Source organism: Rhineura floridana, chromosome 17 (genome assembly GCF_030035675.1).
Source record: "Rhineura floridana isolate rRhiFlo1 chromosome 17, rRhiFlo1.hap2, whole genome shotgun sequence".
NCBI classification, from domain to species: Eukaryota; Metazoa; Chordata; class Lepidosauria; order Squamata; family Rhineuridae; genus Rhineura; species Rhineura floridana.
The window spans coordinates 26362063-26386356 of NC_084496.1; the positions used below are offsets into that span (position 1 = coordinate 26362063).

Below are 24294 nucleotides of genomic sequence, written 5' to 3' on the forward strand. Positions count from 1 at the left end.
ACCAGGACATGGATGACAGTGGTCAGGCTCTCCCAGTCCAGAAATGACCACAGACATCTTACGAGCCCAAACCGGTAAAAGGCACTCCTAGCCAGCAGTCACCTGGGCATATCGACCCAGGAACATCCCCAGCCTACAAATCTGCTCCTTCAGAGGCAATACAACTCCATGCAAGGCAGGCAACTGACCTATTTTCCAGTCTGTGGAACCCCTTGCCCACAGCACATCCATCTTGCCAGGATTCAGGCTGTTTTTAGGCCCTTATCCAGCCCACCATCAAGTTCAGACACTGGCCCAGGGCTTGCACAGCCCCTTCCAATTCACATATTATTGAGAAAAAGAGCTGCTATCAGCATACTGATCACATATCACCCCAAATTTCCCTGATTTTAAATATATTTTAAGTCACATCAAGAGCACTGCTTAGTAAGACTCATTAAAAGTCTTAGAGGCAGGTGTTACAAATTTGCAGCTATGTATCTTTAAATTCCACCCTGGGCTCTTTTGGGAGGAAGAGCAGAGTATAAATTTAATAAAATAAATAAGTTCATTGATATTGCCAGTATGCTGATTGAAAGGAAATGGAAATGCACTGCCTTCAAGTCGATTCTGACTCATGGTGACACTATGAATAGGGTTTTCCTGGTAAGTGGAGAGGCAGTGACTGGCCCAAGGTCACCCAGTCAGCTTCATGGCTATGTGGGGATTCGAACCCTGGTCTCCCAGGTCGTAGTCCAACACCTTAACCACTACACCACACTGGCTCTCAGTATATTGATTACAAGCTTGATTATGTTTAAGAAAGGCCCATGCAGGAAGCTGTACATTGTGTACATTTAAACCCTTTACTTTGGTATGTCTATACAAACCAGTATCTTTGGGGCGGAGGGGGGGAGATAAAAGTTTAAGTAAAATAAGATTCTGTTTCCCCAACTCTACCCTAAATGTTCCTCTTCTGTTCAGGACTCAATGGGGTTTTTCCCCCACCTGCATTTGGGTACATTCGTCATTAATAAATTAGACTACTTGATGAACAAGAGTATGATTCTGTACCCTTCCTCTGTATTAAATAGTTATGACTCCATTTGGTCAGCTGGAGGATGGATCGCTTCCATATTTGCCAACAGTCACCCTTGAGAGAAATGCATTTGCTGGAATATTTACAAGAGACACAAAGTTATGTTCATTCCTTTTAAAGGCAGGCATAAGACGACTGGCATAACACAACCAAGCTTCCCCTAGTTGTGACATCATGTGGCTGAATCGGATACTGCATCCAAGGCTCCCACAGACAGTGGAAAGTTGTGCAGAAACCTCTACCCAACTAGTCTCATGCCTAAAAATTAGAGCTCTCATATCACTGATAAAATAAATCAAAGAAAAATAAAGCATTTTACGGATGGCTTCCACTTCTAAGCATGGGATCATTTTAGTTGGGAAAGGTCTTACTAACCACCACCACCCTCTAGTGGGGAGGGGAGTGCAAAAAAGAATAATGTGTACAAATCTTGGCTTCATTTCTGAAGGCAGCCCTTGCCAAACTGGTATCCTTAAGATGTCCTGGATTACAACTTCTATTATCACTATTGGCCATATAAGGCTGATGGGAATTGGAGCCCATCAGATTGACAAACGATGGCTGGCTCAAGGCATTTTGACTTGCTTGCCATTGATTTCACCTGGGTGCTCTGCAATAAATCTACTCCTTGTGGCGTACTTGTTGGATTATACGAGTTGGTTCCAGGGATCCCCGTGGCTGAAGTACCAGATAACCACTGCTATTGTAAAGAAGTCAGTTTATTGAAGACATTTACATATAAAAGTAGCACAGAAAAGGTGGAGAAGCTTTTAAGAGCTAAATCTTTGCAACAATCCAACAGGACAAGGCAGTTTTGGACCCAGGTTGTATGACATCAGCTTTTTGCTTTGCATCTGAAAACCATAAAAACAGTGCCATTAGCCAACCACAAGTTGTGACTAACAAAGAACTACCCCCTTTATCAGAGTGTGATGCGTCTATGCTTATAGATGGTATTCTTATTACATTTTTATCTCACCCTTCCTCCTAGAAGGAGACATAGGCAGCAAACAAGGGACAAACACTAAAAACATCTCACAAGCCTCTTTTTAAAAAAAAATAATTAAAAATATTTAAAAGCCCATGCATACTTAAACAACTCTTGTTTCTAATCTATTTGGACAAGTGTTTTACGAACAAGTCCTTTTCCTAAGGGAAAACTAAACATTGTGGGCTTCAGCTCCTCATAAATACTGAATTTGAGCATTTCTTATAGGGCAAAGACTTTGGCATTTAAGTCTTGCTTTACAGTTTTGCAAAGATGAGCTAATAGTCAAAGTCATAGCAGCTTCGCCTCCTAACAAAATAAGTTTTAGGCTTCCATATCTTTGTTCAGTTTGATCATTATAAACATGGCAAATGTTCACATTCAAGTTTTCTTGCTAATGTTTAAAGCAGAGGCGGGAAACTTGTGGCCCCCCAGATTGCCAATGGGCAAGGCTGATGGGAGTCTAACAGCATATGAAAAGGGACTACAGACTCCCCGCCTGTGGTTTAACACACCATAAAATTCATAAAATTTGGTGTTAAGTTATGGCCACTGGCTAAGCAAAGATTGAATATGGTATACCAGGGCAAGCAGATAGCAGGTCAGGATCAACAGTAGATCTCAGGGTGCTCTTTAGTAGATTGGTAAATATGTCCTACTTCCAAGAGTTTAGCAGCAAATTATAAACAGCTCCCTGGCATGATTGGACTTCTGCTAAGAACTTCTCTCAGCATCAGTGCTCCTGTTTTAAAATGAAAGTATTGATCGTTTGCCCTTGACCAGGTCTCTGTGTAGTTCTGTTGGCTATTTTTAAAGTTTTGTGTTCAGAATCTCTGGTCTGGAGTCACTCAGGCTAGAGTTCTGCTTGTATTGACAGGTTATTCCAGTGTACAGCTTGAGGAGTAAAGTACATAACCGGCTCTGTCCGAGTTACTGTTCAGCATCTGGCTCTAGTTGGTGGATCTCAACACTTCTAGGTGAAAAAACAAAGTGGATTCCACAAGCCTGGGTCTACTCACTCCTGTGGTATATGACAAAGGAGACTCTGCTCCAGTTAGGATCACCAGACATTGGAGAAACACACTACCTGCATTTACCTGTTCTGCAGAAGCTGGCAGTTAAGAGGCATCTTGTTGGATTCCAGCGATCTCATCAGAGCAGCACATCTGCAAGGAAACAGCCGCAATAAGCATTCTGCATTCACCAGCCGACTGTGACACTTCCAGGTTGGTGCAGCATTACTCCTTCACTCATTCTGGAAGCTCTACTGCACGAGGCAAAAGGCTCTTTGCCTGAAGGGGGCAAGCACTTTGCTGCATTAGGGAAAAATCTGCCATTATTCACAGATCAACTAGAATAGGCAAGCCTCAGAAGACCAATACAGATTGCAAGGTCTAACTTTTTTAAAAGTCCACACCGTTGTCAGCTGATCACATTTGTCTATGACAAAGATAGCCAACATGGTGCCCTCCAAATTTATTTATTTATTTAATTTGATTGATATCCTGCCCTTCCTCCTAGTAAGAGCCCAGCTCAGCAAACAAAAGGACTAAAACCACTCTAAAACATAAAATCAGACTTTAAAATATATCAAAACAAAACATCCTTAAACATATTAAAACAAAACTTCATTAAAAACTTATCAAAATACAACATCCTTAAAAACATATTAAACCAAAAGATATTTAAAAACATTTTTTTTTAAAAAGCTTTAAAAGCCAGTGTGGTGTACTGGTTAGAGTGTTGGACTGGGACCTGGGAGACCAGGGTTCAAATCCCTATTCAACCTGAAGCTCACTGGGTGATAATGGGCTAGTCACTGCCTCTTAGTCTAAACTACCTCACAGGGTTGTTGTGAGTGTAAAATCAGGAGGGGGAGAACCATCTTTGTACACCACCATGAGCTCCTTGGAGGAAAGGTGAGATATAAATGTAATAATAAATAAATATTAAAAAGCAATTCCAACACAGACTGGGGTAAGGTCCCTACTTAAAAGGCTTGTTGAAAGAGGAAGGTGTATTTGGACAACTTATATAGTGCTTATATTTAAACAAAATTCCAAGTGGCTTACAACGCAAGTTACATCTTAAATAAATGGCGAATACCAAAAAAAGCCTTTGCACTACAACTCTCATCAACCTTATTCAGCATATTAAAAGGCCAGGGATTATGTGACTTTTAGTCCAAGAACATTGGGAAAGCACCATGTTGGCTACCACTGGTCTATGATACATCGGCACCTCCTTCCCCAGATCTTATTGTGGACACCTTGGGGTGGGAACCTGTATTTGTGGCTTATGTTTCTCCATATAGACATCTCCTGTGTAATTCACAGCTATCCCAAGCTTTTCTGAAATAGCGCAGGTGACTTCACACCCACGGAGCTGGTAGCTCTCCCCATAATCCAATGAGAGCTGTTTCGGTTATTCAGTGCACTCTGCATATGCTCTGACAAACACTATTGCTTCCCATATTGAATCCTAGCTCTGTATAGGAACTGGCACCAGCAGAAAGACTTGTACTTCTAACTGTGCTCTTGTAAGTACATCAATATTTCAAAGTGCTTTAGTTTGGTTCTCCTGCATTTGGGAGGCCCAAGAACTATAGTATTTCCTTTTAACAGGCAAAACACTAGAATTAAGTAGTAACCTCCCTAGTAGACTGTGGGAATGCTGTGGACATAATATATCTCGAGTTCAGGAAAGCTTTTGACAAAGTGCCTCATGATATTCTGATTAGCAAGCTAGCTAAATATGGACTGGATGGAACAACTATCAGGTGGATCCACAGTTGGCTACAGAATCGTACTCAAAGTGTGCTTATCAATGGTTCCTTCTCAAACTGGGGGAGGTAATGAGTGGGGTACCACAGGGCTCAGTCCCGGGCCCAGTGCTCTTCAACATTTTTATTAATGACTTGGATGAGGAGGTGCAGGGAACGCTTATCACATTTGCAGATGATACAAAATTGGGAGGGATAGCTAATACCCTGGAGGACAGAAACAAAATTCGAAGGTATCTTGATAGGCTGGAGCACTGGGCTGAAAACAACAGAATGAAATTTAACAGGGATAAGTGGAAAGTTCTACACTTACGAAAAAATCAAATGCAGTGTTATAAGATGGGGGATACTTGGCTCAGCAATACTACTTGCGAGAAGGATATTGGAATTTTTGTTAACCACAAGCTGAATATGAGACAACTGTGCAATGTGGCTGCAAAAAAGCCAAATGCTATTTTAGGCTACATTAAAAGAAGTATTGTTTCCAAATTGCATGAAGTACTAGTTCTCCTCTATTGGGCACTGGTTAGGCCTCATCCTGCGTACTGCATCCAGGTCTGGACACCACCCTTTAAGACGGATGCAGACAAACTGGAACAGGTTCAGAGGAAGGCAACAAGGATAATCAGGGGTCTGGGAACAAAACCCTATGGGGAGAGACTGAAAGAGCTGGGCATATTTAGCCCTGAGAAGAGAAGACTGAGGGGGGACATGATAGCACTCTTCAAGTCCTTGAAAGGTTGTCACACAGAGGGCGGCCAGGATCTCTTCTTGATCGTTCCAGAGTGCAAGACACAGAATAATGGGCTCAGTTTACAGGAAGCGAGATTTCGACTGAACATTAGGAAAAATGTCCTAACTGTCAGAGCAGTACGACAATGGAACCCATGACCTAGGGAGGTGGTGATCTCTCCAACACTGGAAGCATTCAAGAGGCAGCTGGGGGACATTTTAAGCTGGATTCCTGTATTGAGCAGGGGGTTGGACTTGATGGCCTTATAGGCTCTTTCCAGCTCTACGATTCTAGTACCACCTTTTCTACCATTCATAATTGGACAGGGAAACTGAACCAAGTTCTAACTGGATACAAGTCTTTATTCCTTGCCACCCTAGACTATGCATGCTAAACCAAGTGAGCATTTGCATCATATGGTATCAGTTGCAAGAAAAAAATAGTGTGAACTGGCTTGCAGAAGGTAGTGTAGAAGTAGCAAGACCATCAGGGCAGGCCCACAGTACTTGGGGAGTGAGTTTTCAGAAGTACAAAAGGCTGCATTCATTTTAAATCCCTCAAAAAGATCCAAAACGTTTTAATATTCTCTGCAGACAGCTGCTTCAGCCCGCAGAGATGGTGGGCTTCAAGTCACTTCTAGCCTTACCCAGCTTTCGAAATGGCACGGGCTTGCCCTTGGCAGGCGTGGTCCAGAGGATGCCGGTGTTTGATACAGAAGTTGCCATGACACTGGTCGCAAACCAGCTTCATCATCTCTCTCTTTTTGCAGCCCGATTTGAAGCACCTGTTTGTGAAGATCTAGAGGTGGAAGATATATAATCAAGTTACAACTAGACCAGGAAAAACGGATTGTTTTGCATGCCTACCATTTTAAAGGTTGCAATCCTAGAGGCAAGTATCTGGGAGTAAACCTCATTTAACCAAAGGGGACTCGAGTGAACTGGGCTAGGACTGTGCTGCTAATGTACAAGCCAGTAAGAGAATTGGGCATCTCTGTAGACCAGGCAGGGGGAACCTTTTTTCACCTTGAGGGCTGCATTCCCTTGTGGACAGCCTTCCAGGGGCCACATGCCAGTGGCTGGCAGGCAACGGATGTAACTCTTACCTTTTTTACAGTAGGTTACATTCCAGCCACACACACACACAGAGAGAGAGAGAGAGAGACAGACAGACAGACAGGGGGGGAGAGGGAGACAGACACACCAGGAAAGCAAGATGCATCCTTACAGTTAAAGAAGTGCCAGGCAAAAGCACCCAAGGAGGCCATAGAACAGGTCCAGTGAACTATGTGGCCTGGAGAAAGTCCCAAGGGCCTGACAGACACACCCGGAGGACCACACTTATTTATTATTGATTGATTCATTTTTATTTACGGTCATAGACCAAACTGAACATGTATAAATACACAAACGCACAACAATACTTGTGAGATACCCTCTTACTGCATATTAAAGCAATAACATTAAAATACTAAAATTAAAAGGAGAATTGTTTAATCGTTACTTTTCGACAATCAATAGCTGCTGCAAAAAAGCTGGCTACTTTTATTTATTATTTGATTTATATCCCGCCTGCCCTCCCAGCAGGAGCCCTGTGTATCTTCACACAGTGTTGGAGGGAGGTGGTGGGCTCTCCAACCTTGGAGGCGTTCAAGAGGCAGCTAGACAGCCACCTGCTGGGTATGCTTTAATTTGGATTCCGGCATTGAGTGGGGGTGTGGACTCCATGGTCTTTTAGGCCCCCTCCAACTCTATGATCCCCTACCCCTGTTGTAGGCCATTCTAAGTGGCTGCCTTTTTGTCTTACTGAAACATTAACTGATACATCTGGACAAGCCAGGTATACATGGCAAGACAGCCAGGTGAGCTTTACAATCAGGATTTCTTTTTTTTCTTTTAAATAGAAGTCATCTTTCTTTCCTGTTTATTCAGTCATGGCAGTTTACAATACAACAACTAGTTTGAAGAAGTCATATACACAGAAATTAAAGGCCATTTTCTCCAGAATCCCTAGAGGCCTGCAAAGAAGAATTCTGGAAGAGTGATATTTTGATAAATAATAAATAATCTTGAGCTGCCGTATACATTATTATTCTTCATTCGACTTGTATGCTGCTTTTCCGCACATATGCACCCAAAGTGGCCCACCACACAAGAAAAACACACACATCAATATAACACTGCAACGACAGTCCAAATCCATTCAAACACAATACTCCAAAGAATCCATCTTTATAATATACATATCATTAACATTTAAAATACATTATAAAATAAGCTATTAGAACATATGAACCAGACAGACATTAAAAACATTTCCAAGACAGTGAAATAGTTCTTAAGGGAGGTCCTTACTTTTTGCTTTTGTTGAGCAGAATCATGTTTGCAGTCTTTATCAATGTGGGCACCGACAACAGCATCTGGCACCTCTCCCTTCTGCACTGGGATGGGAGTATTACAAAGAGGACAGACTGGGACCTGCACATCCTTAAAAAAGTGTTCGGATATTAGTGAGCAAAGATGGCTGCAAAACTCTGATATATTAAAACAGGGTGTTGAGACCGTTTCTCAGCCCAAGGGCCACATTCCCTAATGAGCAACCTTCTGAGGGCCACATACCATTGGTGGCTGCTGCAACAGATACAACTGTCTTTATAAAGCAGGGTACTGTTGAGCCACACAAAAGTGAGGTTTCTACATGTACATCTCTCCCTGCAGGCAGGTAGGAGGCAAGGTACATCCCAGTCGGGCAAAACAATGGAGGAGGGTAAGGAGCAGGGCATGTGAGGGGTATAGCCAGAGAAGGTGGTCTGGGGGAGTCCTGAGGGCCAGACAGATAGCTCTAGAGGGCCACTTATGGCACCTGGGCCTGGCATTCCCCACCCCTGTATTAAGTCCTGACCAACATCCCATACTCTGAGGTTGGGCACTCCTATAACCAGTCCATATTCTGACCCAAGACACCCACTAGCGTGTTCAAAAGCTGAGCCACTTTGGTGGATCGGTGGCTGAGAAGACACCCAAACCGAGGGGTGCATCAGTTCACACTTCTAGCCGCAATCCAGCTCTGCTTAGAAGCCTGATGTAACTTGAGATTCATTTTGATGACACAGGAGACCACATGGCTCTCCGGATATGGCTGGACTCCATCTCTCATCCTTCTTGACCATTGGATTGCTGGCTGGTGCTGATGCGAGTGGGAGTCCAACAACATCTGGAAGGCAACAGGTTCCCCACTCTGCAACAGTCAAATGACCAAGTTTTTAAAGAAATCGACACGCTGCATCTGCAAACTGTCACTACAGGCCTATAGAAACTCATTTAACTTCTCTACTCAAAGACTCCCACTTGTTCCAGGTGCACTTTTTTGTTCCTTTGTTACCTTTGCCATATAGGTTTTCAGATTGCAAGGCAAGGATCTGCCCATTTTCATTATGCTAAAGAGCAGGGATGGGGAGCCAGTAACCTCCAAATGCTGTTGGGACTTCAACTCCCATCATATCCAACCATTAGCCATGCTGGCTGGGGCTGTTTGCCATCCCTACTATAGCATTATGGACAGCAAGAGTGTCATTAAAAATAACTTCAAAAAATCTAGTTATGCAGTGCTATTCCTTGTGTCAACATCACAGATCATTTTTTCCACACTTTCTATGGTTTATATTACCTTCTTCTATGGTTTATATTACCTTCTTGTATGCAGAAGGACACTTGTGCCGGTTATATGTAATATGCTCTTTGCAGAAGACTTCATCACACGCATCACATTTCAGGGGTAGAAAGTCTACAAGGAAAAGAGAAAACACATGTAGAGCAATGGCAGAGACATCTGCAATGAAGTCCCCAAAAAGCTAGATATTCATACGGAAAACTGGTAGAACATTTGGGCTTTTTTAAAGAAAGTACATGCAATTTTGTTGAATTGCCAGTTATCACCAACCTCTTTTAAAAACTATGGGTGGTTTTCCCTGCTCAGAGCAGACCCACTAAAGTTAATAGATATGAGTAAATTAGTTTCATTAATTTAATTGGGTCTACTCTGAGTAGGACTTAGTGGAAGGTAGCCCTATGAATACTAAAAGCCAGCAAGGCACACATCTGCCATGCAATGGATTAGTGTTGAATAACAGCAGCCCTTCCCTCCAGAAGAAGCCAGTTGGAAATGTGAAGGCCTGGAATACAACTGGAAAAATGGGGGGGTCCATTTTTTTCAATTTTTCACACAAAAATGGGGGGGATGGAAAAAAAATTTCTTCATTTTCCAGCACTTCACATCTCTAGCCAACAGTGAGAAAGTGGGTACTCCAGACTGGATGACCTTCCAAAAGAGCGAGGTACAGTGATATGCTAAGCCAGTGGTTCCCAACCTTTATGAGTACGGGACTCTCTTTCTAAGCTCAAAGTCACATCTCCAAATATCCCTTTCCATAAAAAGCTCCCTGCAGAGAGGGAGGTGTTGCTTTCTTTTCTTAATGCAAAGGTCCAATCAAATTGGTATCCCTCTCCCCACACATACACAGTCTGAAGATATATAGTCCTGTCTCCCAACACCAGTGGGTGACAGTGTTGGACTAAGATCCAGGTTCAAATTCCCACCCAGCCATGAAGCCCACTGGGTGACCTTGAACAGACACAGTCTCTCAGCCTCATCTATCTCACAGGGTCGGTGTAAGGATAAAATGAAAGGGGGGGGGGAACCATGTGCACCACCTTGAGCAACTTGGAGGAAAGATGGGATATATATGCAATAATAATTAAATAAATAAATACATTTCAGCTGCAGTAAGTGGACCCCAGCCTCAGCCAACCTGCTGACCTTTTCAAAAATACTGATAATCAAAAAGCAGCAATGTGGTAGTTTGCAAGCAAGCAACACTGTTTACATATATATTTCCTGGACATTTTTTTCTTAATAATGTTGTTTAGTTTGATTTTTGTGAATTGTTTTCATTGATGTATTTTTATACTTGTGTTTATTTTTCTTTGTAAGCCGTCTTGAGGGCCTTTGGCCCAAAGGCGGGGTATAAATTAATAATAATAATAATAATAATATATGTAATGCAAGCCACTTTGACAAGCTGGAGGTGGGGTAGATAAAACCAGGGCTGGGAAACTGATGGTCCTCCAAATGCCGTCGGACTCCCAACTCCCATCATCCCTGACCATTGGCCATGCTGCGGGGCGTTGTAGTCCAGGAGGCCACAGGTTCCCCTTCCCAGATATAGACAAGCCATGTATTACTTGCAATTTATATCTGGGATGCTGCTGCAACTGCTCCTTATTGCTCTGGTTCTCTGTCTGATGGAGAGACACTCTACCCTTAAGGAAAGGTCAGCACAATCTGAACACAGCACTTCCAGCTCCCTGGATTTCAGCAACTTCTTACCTAGCTGCTTGCAGGTCTTCTCAGAGCAGTGTTTACCCAAGTCTGGAAATTCCATTATTAGGAAGCTGTCCCCTTCTCTTAACAAGTTCTTTGTTGCCTACAAGAGGAGGTTTTACTAGTTTAAATGCTTTGGTTTTCAAGTACACAAGGCAGACACTGTGGAACATTAAAAAACAGTCATCCCCAAATGTGGAAACAGTTAATAGCCAGCTGTCTGTAGCAACCATCACTGTCAAGCAGGTACGATTGACAAAAGCAGACCATTTTTTCTTTAAATCATCATGTAGACTTGTGGGGTACTTTTCATTGTGTAATTTACACATAAGTAGGCCTACAGGAATGTCCTTCTAGGCATTGTCACAAAGTGTCACCCATATACTGTCCCCAAATTTCAGCCAATTACCACTTACTGTTTTCCTTCTAGGAACAAAATATAACACTCGGGTCCAAAAATGCCCCCGTTTATTCAATATACATTGAGAACGGGACAACATATACTACTCAGAAAAATTCTACTTCCTCTGCATATATATTTTTTTTGTTGAAGCTGCCTTTGCTAGTGTCAACCACACTTGTAGTGACCAAAAAAGAGGAGTCTCTGGGGTAACAAAGTGACTCCATCCATCCATTGGAAATCTCATTGGGGTCCAAATATACCCCAAAGTCAGCCAGTGTGATTTTTTTTGCCAAGTCTGCATGACGGTTAAGCCACAAGTAACCAGCAAATCACCGTGGATGTGTTTGCAAAGCTGAAGGATATCCTAGTAAACAAGGTGCGCTGAAGAGTGGTCAAAGGTGCCTATTAATTCCATAGGAATAAGGTGTGAGGGTGACCAAGCATCTAAACAAGCCACTGTCTGAATGCATTTCAAGTATGTTAAAAGTTTATCTCTTGAGAACTGCTTTATTGGCATTTCTGACACCTTTATGTTAACACACAGGGTCTGATAGACACATGTATTAGGGACTCTTGTGTGGACCCACCCCCCTTGTGATCCCTAAAACACACCATCCCAACAGGATCTTTAGCTGGGGTCAAAACCGAGCACTGCCAAGTTTGTGTACCTAAGCCCTCCCAAGCTAGAAAAGATGCGCTCACACAAATATAGAAAAAGGAGCTTATTATAAAAAGATAAAGGTAAGTTTAACAATAAAGTACAGTTCAAAGTTCCTACACTAAAAGGGGGAAATAGCAGTGAGAATATAAAAGGTACTTGCAAAGTTACCTCTCTTGGCGTTGGCTAAAGCAACGCTATGCGGAGGGGATGAAGGTTCTACAGACCTCTGTGCCTGCAGGAATGTCAGGTCTTTATTAAGAGAGCAGGGTGTCAGGCACAGATCCTTTGCCAAGCCTTAGGTCTTAAGTCCAGCTGTGAGTTCCTTGAGAGTGATGCGGAAAGGAACAACCAGAGTGCACGCAGGAGAGGCTAAGCCAAAACCTGGTCTTAAACAAACTTGTAGAGGATCCAAAAGTGGCTCCAGGAGAACTGAAAAATGAAAAGTGGGAAAGGGCCAAAATGAGAGAGAACACAAGGAAATTGGGCAAAACAAGGGAACTAGATAAAAATGAGGAAATGAAAGGGGATTGGATAAAATCTAGGAAGGTTCTAGAAAACTCAGGGCTGGGTCAATCAAGGATGAGTTATCTGAAACGTTTACCTGGGAGCATGATCTTCCTAATTGGCTTTGCCTGTCAAGAACAATGACTAAAGCTTGAGGTTGTCTGACTCATCCTGTTGTTAGGAAGCTGCCTTACCCTGAGTTAGACCATTGGTCCATCTAGCTCAGTACTGTCTGCACTGACTGGCAGCAGCTCTCCAAGATTTCAGACAGGGAGTCTATCCCTGCCCTACCTGGAAATACCGAGGTTCGAACCTGGGACCTTCTGCATGCAAGGCAGATGCTCTATCACCGAGCTCCGGCCTTTCCCCACGGTTCCAGCTAGTTGTATTTGCAATTCTTCGGGATTTCCCCTTGGTTGAAGGAGCCTGCCTCCAAAGTCTAAAGCAGAGACTTCAGGATTTATTTATTTATTTTATTTAATTTATATACCGCAATAAGCAAAAAAGGCTCTCTGGGCAGTGTACATAGAGGATAAACAAGAAAATATATGAATAGAACAAATATAAGAAAAGCAAAAAGCAAAACAAACAAAGAACAGAAACCAAACAACATCAGAACATACCAGCAATGAAACACTGTTTTAAAATACACTACAAAACAATTTCTTTAAAAGAATATTTAAAATTTTTTAAATGCCTGGGAGTAATAAAAAGGTTTTCACCTGGCGCCGAAAAGATAGCAGCGTCGGCGCCAGGCGTACCTCATCGGGGAGACTATTCCACAATTCGGGGGCCACCACCAAAGAGGCCCTGGATCTAGTCACCGCCCTCCGAGCTTCTCGATGTGATGGCACTTGGAGGAGGGCCTTAGATGTCGAGCGCAGTGTACGGGTAGTTTCGTATTGGGAGAGGCGTTCCACCAGGTATTGATGTCAAAAACCCACCTGGTGCCCTTTGTTTAGCTTCCTGAAGAGAAGGCCAAACAGCATCTTGATTTCTCTTGACCTCTTCTGGTAAGTAGGTCAAGCAAAAATGCCACAGGAGACTATGCAGAGAGTCAAGCAGGGGTTGCCTCTTATGGCCATCCACTTTAGCCACACTCATTTTTGTACACCAAGCAGAGGCTATCAGTGAAAGCCAGGTAACATTTATCACAGGAAGCCAGAGCATCAGCAGTTCTTCACCCGGCTGATCAAAGAGACCAACGGCTAAACAATTACATTACAGGTAGCAATGCCAAGGAGAACACAAGACACAGAAGAAAGGGGATATGACCAATGAAAGAGGTCATTTCCATATTGTCACTATTTTGCAAGTGGGACTGCTTAACAGCAAGTTTAGGATGCAGAATTAAGAAGGATTTTGGCACTCTTGCAAAACAAACCTGATCCCCAAAATTAAAAAAAAAACTGGATTTTTTGAAATAAGGAATGCGACAGGTAAATGCACCAAAGTGTCAAACAACAACTTCACCTCTTTTCTCCTCTGACCCCCAGAAACACCACAAATCCAAATGAACGCTCAGTAAACAACGGCCATCGTATACCTCCCTGCAAACTTTGAGTAAGCAAACCAGAGTGAGCCCTCAATAAACAAGTCATCTGGAAGCAACAAGAGTAGTCGCACAGAAGTAAACAAAGTCGGGGGGGGGGGACAAAACTAACAGGCCAAGGACAATTACTTTACTGACCCAGAGCCATCAGAAAAGCTTAAGCAAAGAGGGCACAGCCCCTTGACCAAACGAGTGTCTGGGGGTCGGAGGAGAAAAAAAGACGAAGTAGAAATGAAAGGCTTCTGAACGAGAACACACTCAGTCCAAGGGCAAGCAGCCTTTTCCGACAGCAGTTTAAGATACCAAAGCGACTCCCTCCTCTTATATCGCAGGTAACTAAAAAGGCTATCAAGATAAAGAGCTGACGATACAGAAACGCAGAGAAACAAACACAAATATTTTTTAAAAAAATTAATACTTTTAAAAGTCAAAAGGGAAATCAGGTGACAGACCAACACTCACCAGAGCCCCCAAACTCTCTCTTCGCCGGATTCCAGTGGAGTTACAAACGCGCTGCTCGGCTTCGGCTTTAACTACGGCGCCGCCCCGGGAGAGCTCGATGTCGCTGAATCACGCTCCGCTTCGGATTCCCGCTTCGCCAATCCGAATGAGCCGGCGGCGACGTCACGCCGCTACCTGACCAATCGAGATATCGCCTCTCTCCTCCTCCCTTTCCTCCGCTCTTTCTGCTGAATCACGGCGCTGGGGAAAAGCGTGGTTGTCAGCCGTGGGGCGGTGGAGGCTGGTCTGCTCCGGCAAGGGGGTCCCTGCCGCGCCAGACTCAGCCCCACTTGCCAGTCCAGGGGGTGGCGCTGCCTGTCACTTTCCTCTTTGTAAGGGTTGCCTTTGTAGAGAGCAGGGAGGATGGTGGGGTTGGCCGCCCATGAGCTGCTGGGCTCAGTCCAAGGTTCTGGTTTTGGTGACCTCTAACCTAGATTACTGTAATGCGCTCTATGTGGGGCTGCCCTTGAGGTTGGTCCGGAAGCTGCAGCTGGTGCAAAATGCAGTGGTGTGACTGCTCCTTGGGACAGGGTATCGCCAACATGTCACCCTGCTGCTGAAAGAATTGCACTGGCTGCCCATTTGCTACCGGGCGAAGTACAAGGTTCTAGTTTTGGTGTACAAAACCCTGTACAGCTTGGGACCAGGATACCTGAAAGACCGTCTTACCCCTTATATATCCAGTGGATCATTGCACTCTGCAGGTGAGGGCCTCCTGCAGATACCATCTCATCAGGAGGACCGTTCTGCGTAACATAGGAAATGGACCTTTAGTGTGGCGGCACTGACCCTGTGGAATTCCCTCCCCTTAAATATTAGACAGGTGCCATCTCTGTTATCTTTTCGACACCTATTGAAGACCTCCCTCTTTCAACAAGCCTTTTAAGTTGAGACCTTATCCCAGTTTGCTTCTGTGTTGGAATTGCTTTTTAAGATGTTTTTAACACTGTGAAATATTTTTAAAGATATTTTAATATGTTTGTAAAGATGTTTTGTTTTAATATGTTTTAAAAGTCATTTGTTTTTAATATGTTTTATAGTGCTTTTAGTGTTTTTGTTTGCCGCACTGGGCTGCTACTGGGAGGAAGGGTGGGATATAAATTTAATTAATAAATAAAATTATAATTCCTTGCAGACATGAGTTCTCTGTCTCAAGATAACAAGCACTTAAATCCTATCTGATCATATTCAAGTGTCATTGCAGCATTATTTCCTTTGTCAATTTCCTTTGTCGGTTTCAAGATATGTTCCTTAAGGTGTTGCCAGGGCTGGTGGCCTCAAGAGCTCCCTTTCTAGTTTTGTCATTTTGTAGTTCTAAGCACTTTTTTTCTTAAAATCAAACTCCATCCAGTCCCATTGGCGAAGAGTAGCTCATATTGATACTTTATTTTTAAAGTTGTTTTGTTTTAATAGGTTTTCAAGTCTTGTTTTTAAGATGGTGTTTGTTTGCCGCCCTGGGCTCCTTCTGGGAGGAAGGGTGGGATATAAATTTAATAAATAAATACCTAAATGGGGACAAGTACTGCCCTGCCAGTCCCAAAGGGCACTAGCCACCCCTGCATGAGGGAATTCTGCTGAATCAGCATCACTTTCTGAGGTTCACCATGTGAGTTTGAGAATCCACGTGGCATGGTTAGGCTTCCATGCCTTTTACGCAAGCGGGCGTGCTTAACTTGGGAGTGAGTCCTATTTGGGAGGGGTAAGGTTCTGAGTAAAACATGCAAATGATCGGACTGCAAGGAAACAGGCATGCCCCCCCCCTTCCTGCAGCCTCAGGAAGATTTCTGGCAGGCCTGGCGAGGGAATAGAATCTGGCTGTAATTAATCACAACATCAGACTCTTGGGATCATCCACAAGTGAGTTTAATGTGGATTTGAAGCTGCTTGCGTCTCAGTTGGGGGGAGGGTGTCACGACATCTTCCCCATCTAACTGCTACTCTCACTTTTCCAACAATAAATTCAGGGTTTTTCCCCAATCCAGAGGAAAGCCATTGATTTTCCCATAGACATTTTTCTCTGGAAGAATCGGATTGGTTATGGATGGCAGCCTCAAGCAGCCTAAAGTAAGCAGTGTAACTGGTTCTCAAAAGCATATTCTTCCAGTTGGGGGCTTAATATCCCGAACAGGTTATTTAGGGTTGTATCCAGTGTTAGTCCTTCTTAGAGGTAGTTTGTAATGTAGTTAGCCCTACATTACAATTAATGGACATGACTAACTTAGATCTATTAATTTCAGTGGGTCTACTCTGACTAAATGTTCAGTGTGGTGTAGTGGTTAAGGTGTTGGACTATGACCTGGGAGACCAGGGTTCGAATTCCCACACAGCCATGAAGCTCACTGGGTGACCTTGGGCCAGTCACTGCCTCTCAGCCTCAGAGGGAGGCAATGGTCAACCACCTCTGATTACTGCTTACCATGAAAACCCTCTTCATAGGGTCGCCATAAGTCGGAATTGACTTGAAGGCAGTCCAATATATATATATACTCTGACTAAAAGCTAGTTGGATACAACCTGTAGATACTACAAGGGGACCATTTTGTAAAATTTGACTAAATATATTTTCCACAGAAAGGGTAAATCTGCATTAAATGATGGTGGGGAGGATATGGGATGGCATTATTGATACAGACCATTTTATTTTATTTATTTATTAAATTTATATCCCGCCCTTCCTCCCAGAAGGAGCCCAGGGCAGCAAACAGAAACACTAAAAGCACTTTAATGCAAAAAACTTGCATGCACAAGCAGCATCGATCCCACAATAAACACCTATCTAGAAGTATCCATTGGTTTGCCAACTTTTCATTGTCCTTCTGCTCCTGTGCATTTAACAGCAGCTTGAGCTGTACACATTAGCTGATGGGAATGCTTCTCTCTATTCAACTGACTTCTAGTTTCTTTTGCAGATGTTGCTGCTATTAAAAGCTCAAGAGCAGGCCAGGCTGCCTTTTCCTGAGCAGTTAACACCCCTCACTTGAAAGCACTGCATTCTTTGAGTTAATGTTTTCAGCTGACTCAGATCAGGAAGTCATCACAGTAAGGACTACGGGGGAAGGCCCCCTGGTGTTTTCAGTGATAGTGACCAAGCTGAATGTGTGTTGTGCTCTGCATGACTTGCATCATGGTCACAGGACTCTGACTCATGTCTCCACGTTGGACAAACAAGCCTAGAACAAAGGGACTAGATAATGGCTATGAGTCTGACTGAAACTGTTCCCTAATTCCTCGTTTGCAGATCCTTGGCCTTTCTTCATTTCAAAACTATAAATTTTGGGATTTTCCTGTCTCCCTAACCTTGTAGCATTCTTGGAGAGTGTCAGTAAGCATGTGGATACGATGATCCAGCACACCAGGAGGGGGAAACCTGAGGCCATCCAGTTGGATTATCAGCCCCAGCAATGGGCCTTCCCCAAAGGTTACGACTTTGGGGGCTTTTTAATTTAGAGGGGGGGAAATGGTGAGCAAAGGGTCAGATATACATGGAATGGAGAACAGTCTCCTCTCAAAATAACAGAATCTGTGGTCATCCAAGAACACGGAATATTGGGAGATTCAGGACAGGCAAAAGGAATTACTTCCTCTGTTTTATTTTCATTAAAACATGTATATCCTTCCCCTTCTAGCGTAAAAACACCACTCGGGGAATCTTACAACATAGAACATTACAATTTCATAAAACCATTACCAAAAAAAAAAAAGTCAGGAACAGCAGTTAAAGTCATAAAATTGTCTGCCTCATTTAAAAATGCCTGCTAGAATAAAAAGATCTTCAAGGGAGAAACTGTCAGGGAGGAGTCCGGCCACGTTTCAGCCATATGTGCTTCTTTACACTGGCATAATTAAACTGTGGCATTCACTACCACAGCAATGGCCACCAACGTGCCTGGTTTTCAAAGGGAAATTGACACATTCAAGGCGAGTCAGTGGCTGCTAGGGTTTGGGGGCTCTTTTAGATGTTATGATTTGCAAATGTAAGAATAAAAAGGGGGGGAAATGAAAAAAAATGAATAAAAATAAAAATACTGACGGTATAAAAAAGACAGAAAAATATGAATGCTACTACTGCTACTAATATGAATACCATTATGAATACCATACCCATCAGTACATGCCTCTTGAGTTAAGCATAGAAATGAATATAAGCCCTCCAGAGGTCCAAACAGGTATCTGCTTGAAACAGGCGTCTATCTGAAGTATGTTCAAATGTAGCAGGACAGTGAGGACTTCAGTCCATTGTGTAATAGATGGTGGGTATTTATTCTTCCAGGGTCAAAGTATGGTAGCTACCATAAAAATGGAAATGGACTGCCTTCAAATCGATTCCAACTTATGGCGACCCTATGAATAGGGTTTTCATGGTAAGCGGTATTCAGAGGGGGTTTACCATTGCCTTCCTCTGAGGCTGAGAGGCAGTGACTGGCCCAAGGTCACCCAGTGAGCTTCATGGCTGTGTGGGGATTCGAATCCTGGCCTCCCAGTTGTAGTCCAGCCCCTTAACCACTATCTCACAAAATCCACTTTTGCTGTCCTGCTATTAATAACTTCCATACTACAGGAATGTAATTTAAAAGCACATGAACATCTACAAATGTCAAGGATTTTGCCAGTACAAGATTAATACGGATTAATACAGACCAGAATTAATATATCACTGGACAAGGTCACATCATATGCCAGTGGCTACTAGGCACGACAGCTGCGTCCTGCCTCCAGTATCAGAGGTTGTATGCCTGATGACCAGTTGCTAGGGGACAAGAATGAGAGAGGACTATTGCACTCATGTCTGGCTTGTGGGCTTCCCAGAGACATCTGGTTAGCAACTGTGGGAACAGGATGCTGGTCTAGATGGTGGGCCTTTGGCCTGACCCAGCAGCCAAAGGCTCTCTTTACTTTAAATTCAGCGTGAATAAGGAACTAGAATCTGAACACTCCAAAATAAGTTTGAGGTGACCCCAGATTATATGCCAGTGTCAGCAGGTGTTGTCCCTTAGGATATGCCCTAGAAAACAACAGCAGACCAAACAGAATGGACTAGATACGTCTGCTCAGGTCGAGCAGGACTCTTCTTACAGCTGGAGGGTCTTCTGTCGACTCTCTCCTTCCAAGAGACTGTGGCCAGGTAAGGCCATCAACCCTTGAATGTCATGTCTTGGCATTCCCCTGTCAGGAACAGAACACGCTCAGAACAGAACAAGCCTTTTGAATGTGGCTGTGTCATGCAACCCTTTGGTAAGCCACTTTGAGAGCCTCTTGGGGCTATAAAGCAGGCTATAAGTATGTTAAATAAATAAGCCATCTCTCCTTGGAGGAAGAGAATGCACTGTCAGACTTTAAACATAAAAGGACCAAGGCAAGTCAGCAGACCTTGGCACACAGACACCTCTGGCTTCAGGAGTCCCCTGCGCATACCTGGAAGCCCTTGGAGGGGGATCAGGACCCACGCGCACACAGCAAATCACACTGCCAGTGGTCCTGAGGAGTCACTGGATCCAGGAAGCCCTACTCCAAGACTGGAGGTCGCTCCACCAGCTGCCTGGGTTCCTGGCCAGCTCTCAGAACCCACCTCCCCTCCTTCCAGAGGAGCAAACAAGCTAGGCAGGGACTTAAGTGATCACCCAATTGTACCTGAGATTATTTGGAAGGAGGGATAAATGCATGGAAACACCTGTCTAGACAAAGGGACCGGTTGTGCAAAGGATTTGATTCTTAAGGAAGGCTGTAAATCCAAGCAAAGGTTACTGCAAATGTTATTTGTTATTTAATTTTGAGAATTGTTATTTAATTTTGAGAACTGTATTATTTTATTGATGTATTATGTTTTATTGACGTATTATGTTTGTGGTTTTTTTGTAAGCCGCTTTAAGGGCCTTTGGGCCATAAGGCGGGGTATAAATTTAATAAATAAAAATAAATAAAAAAGCAGAGAAGGAGCCAATCCGGCAGAGGCAGACATCTTATCAGGAAATGAAGATCTGAAATTAGCTATGATCTTAAAACTGTATTTTTAGTTGCTTTCCCTCTCCTGACAGGCTGGGCTCCTGAGATCCTGAGCAAAAGCTTGAGACCCAGCTTCATTTAGGAAAGGATCACACACTGAGGGGAAGGATTACAGGCTGGCTAGTTTAGCGGCCAAAGGAATGGGAAGAGTTAGAAATGATTTGTGGGGATTTGGTGAGGGGGGATGTGCTTGAAAAGCAGAATTTAATTAGCAGCAGCCGGCATGAATTCAGAAGAGAAAAACTTTCATGTAACAAACGTCCAGGAATTTTGGAGGGTGAGAAGATATTGCTCTAGCTGGAAATGGTGTGTGTGTTGGGGAGGGGTCGAATACAGACACTCAGGCAGGATATCACCAACAGAATGAAATTTAATGGGGATAAGTGCAAAGTTCTACTCCCAGAAAAAAGGAACCAAATGCACAGTTATAAGATGGGGGATACATGGCTCAGCAATACTGCACGCAAGAAGAATCTTGGAATTGTTGTTGATCACGAGCTGAATATGAGACAATAGTGCAATGTAGCTGCAGAAAAAGCGAATGCTATTTTAGGCTGCCTTAACAGTAGTATAGTTTTCAAATCATGTGAAGTATTAGTTCCAGTCTATTTGGCACTGGTTAGGCCTCATCTTGAATACTGCGTCCAGGTCTGGACACCACACTTGAAGAAGGATGCAGACAAACTGGAACAGGTTCAGAGGAGGGCAACGAGGATGATCAGGGGACTGGAAACAAAGCCCTCTGAGGACAGACTGAAATAAACGGGCATGTTTAGCCTTGGGAAAAGAAGACCTAGGAAGGTGGTGGGCTCTCCAACACTGGAGGCATTCAAGAGGCAGCTGGACAGCCATCTGTCGGGGATGCTTTAAGTTGGATTCCTGCCCCTTCCAACTCCACTGTTCTATGACACAAGAGGCCAGGTCCCTGCCCCCAAGGACACTGCAATCTAAGATTTGGCAAAAGGGAGACAACAGAACAATGGGCTAAAAATGGAGGCACAGGTGAAGAATGTGTCTATGTCTCAGTATAAATACTTTGTCACAGTGGGAATCAGGCCGAATTCTTCACAGTATAAGTGAGCATTATGGAGGGATTTGAAGGAAAGCAGAGAGCTATCCTGGGAATGGAGTTACAGACTTGGGGGGAGTTATTTGAGGGTGTTCTGTTCCCCACCAGCACCCCTAGCAAAATTAAGCATGGCCTCCATGGTCGCTTGATCAGCAGTCACTGGAAAATAAAGAGGATCAGACCCCCACTTGACTGGGGGTTGGGGTAGGGGGACACAAATCCCTTTCTGTTGGCGCACATTTTGTTTAGCATAATTTAAAATACAATACAACGTAATAAAATTAAGGGCAGTATATAACTCCAGGAACACCATAAAAAGAATGCTAACCTGCAAGATAAATATATAGCACTTTAGCCCGAGGGAGATTACAAATAAAAGAGAAATATGAGACGAGCAATTCTGGGTTAATAAATTACCTTAAAGAGAAATAATGAAGAGCAGTTCTACAACTTTAATGGCCTTCTTAAGATTCATTCTTTTGAAAATAGCTTTTCTTTTCTCTCTCCCTCCCTCCTTCTAGATATGCACAAATCCACAAATTTGCAGACAGAGACTCTCGGACAGCATCCGAACAAGGAAATGCCACTTGTCACAGAGTGGTGGCAACAGGAAGATAACTTTAAAGACTTTAAAGGGACAGCTGAGCTCACACATTCATGGAGATCATTTGATTATACCAAGGGTGGGGAACCTGTGCTCCTCCCCGCCAAACATTTTCAAACTGAGGCTCCCATCAGCCCCAGCCAGGCTGGCCCGTGGCCAAGGATGATGGGAGCTGCAGTCCCTCAACAGCTGGAGGGCCACATACCCCTCAGCCCCAGAGTAAACTCTTGATGGCTTGCTGTGAAACATGTGAACAGATGATGCAGAAAAGCGTTGTGCTGAAGGGGAGGTTAACAGTGCGATCCTATGCATGTCACCTAAAAGTAAGTCCCATTTAATTCAATGGGGCTTACCCAGTCCCAGAAAAGTGGGTATAGGTTTGCAGCCTAAAGGTGTGGCTGTGGCATGTTTGATGGGTGATGGGCATATTCACACATGCAAGTTGTCGTTTGATGGTGCACTCATCTTGTGATGGGTCTCCCCTTACAAATGTGCCCAAACGTTTTACAACACTGAAGGAAGCCCTAAACTAGGGATTGATTTATAGATGCAGCAGGAAACCTGCTGAGTGTGGCAGAAGGGATTGTACCATTTCATACAGAGGGGAAATGATTGTTAATACTCTTCTGTGTATAGACAAACAAACCGTCCATGTAACTAGGAAGCTAGCAAAGCAGCAGAGGGCTGTGTCCAAACTCCCCCCATCCCACCCCAAATGCCCTGCTTCTCTTCTTTCAGAGAGGGGTTTTGTATTTGTTTTTTTTTAACAGTTCAAAAGAGTATCCCCCACGTGCAGTGTGAAGAGGTACAATCCATTTGACCACTTCTTCTCATTTGTAAGGTACATGAACTACAGTAATACATCAGTTAACAAACCCTCCAGGAAAGAAGCTCCTTTTAACAAAGTCTCTTTTGGGTACGGGGGATGTGTGTGTGGGTACACACTCTGATATAGCCAGAAGGCAGCTCCTCATCTACTACAGCTGCTGCAGGCAGCTCTCTCATATGTGACTGGAATGGCGCTCCTTGCCAGGTGGCACAGGCACCTCTGCAGTAAACAGTGCTTCGAGTGCCCTGGAAGCACTGTTTACTACAGACACATCTACTCAAATGTAGGGGAGGATGGCAGAGACAGAAAGAGAGAGACACCAAGCTATAGCTGTGTCAGAGTCTGAGTTCCTTGAGCTCGGGCAGGATAGCATGTCCCGTAATCTGCAATTATGGGAGTTGTAGGGAAAAACAGAAGGGAGTAGAAAAAGAGGAAGACCAAACAAGAGATGGATTGACTCCATAAAGGAAGCCACAGACTTGAACTTACAAGATCTGAACAGGGTGGTTTACAACAGATGCTCTTGGAGGTTGCTGATTCATAGGGTTGCCATAAGTCATAATAAACTTGAAGGCACACAACAACAACAACAACATTCCTGAAACATATCAGGAGGTCCCCAGGTCCCCTACCCCTGGTATAGCAACTACAGCACAGGACTTGGGGCTGAGAAGATCTGAGTTAACATTTCTGCTTAGCCGTGAAGCTTACTTTAGGCCAGCCACATGTAACTCTCTTGGCCAAACTCTCTTGGCCAAACTCTCTTGGCCAAACTCTCTTGGCCAAACTCACCTTACCGGGTCACTGCAGATAAAATAAGAGGCAGGGGAAGAACATGATCACTGCCTTGAGGGATCAGCAGAAGACTCAGAGCTGGCAAAAGAAAAACCCTTCATATGACACTCAGATCAATTTATGGAACTCTCTACCAGAAGGAATGGTGATGACCACTTACTTATGTGGCTTTAAAAGGGAGGAGGTAAACCAATTAGAGAATGGGTCAGATGGAGTGGGGTGAGGGAGTCTGTAGATGGCCATTGGCTAAGAAGACTTGTTCTTGGAACAACAGGTGAGGGCTGTTGCCCCCTTGTGGGTTACCTGGAAACACCTGATTGGCCACTGTGGGAATTAGAAAGCTGGCCTAGAAAGGCTTCTTGGTTTGATCCAGCCGGGCTCTAAAGTTCCTCTTCGGTTAGGGTCAGCCATGCATT

The 24294-nt window shown here is 43.8% G+C and overlaps 1 protein-coding gene across 5 annotated transcripts; it reads right to left on the reverse strand.

Moving 5' to 3' along the window:
* Window positions 1-1779: 1779 nt before the first annotated feature.
* On the reverse strand, window positions 1780-23997 carry ZFAND2A (zinc finger AN1-type containing 2A). Of its 5 annotated transcripts, none has more exons than XM_061599852.1 (9): window positions 23881-23992; window positions 14543-14782; window positions 12193-12453; window positions 10967-11063; window positions 9270-9364; window positions 7936-8067; window positions 6228-6379; window positions 3164-3232; window positions 1780-1932 (listed from the first exon to the last, which is right to left on the reverse strand). In XM_061599852.1, exons 4-9 carry the CDS (start codon window positions 11019-11021, stop codon window positions 1914-1916), a joined length of 522 nt encoding a protein of 173 aa, XP_061455836.1. In that variant the 5' UTR covers window positions 11022-11063; window positions 12193-12453; window positions 14543-14782; window positions 23881-23992; the 3' UTR covers window positions 1780-1913. The 5 variants fall into 5 exon arrangements, with proteins under 5 accessions (XP_061455836.1, XP_061455835.1, XP_061455837.1 ...); XM_061599851.1 differs by having other exon boundaries at window positions 23876-23992; XM_061599853.1 differs by lacking the exon at window positions 12193-12453 and having other exon boundaries at window positions 23876-23994.
* Window positions 23998-24294: the final 297 nt, after the last annotated feature.

Excerpts from the sequence above, each read along its gene's own strand:
- ZFAND2A (XM_061599853.1), bottom strand. The coding sequence starts at position 11,021 with ATGGAATTTCCAGACTTGGGTAAACACTGCTCTGAGAAGACCTGCAAG. Across the intron at positions 8,068-9,269 it reads GTCCTTCTGCATACAAGAAG|GATGTGCAGGTCCCAGTCTG; the intron begins GTAATATAAACC and ends CACTTTTTTAAG. Across the intron at positions 3,233-6,227 it reads CGTGCCATTTCGAAAGCTGG|ATGTGCTGCTCTGATGAGAT; the intron begins GTAAGGCTAGAA and ends GTTTCCTTGCAG.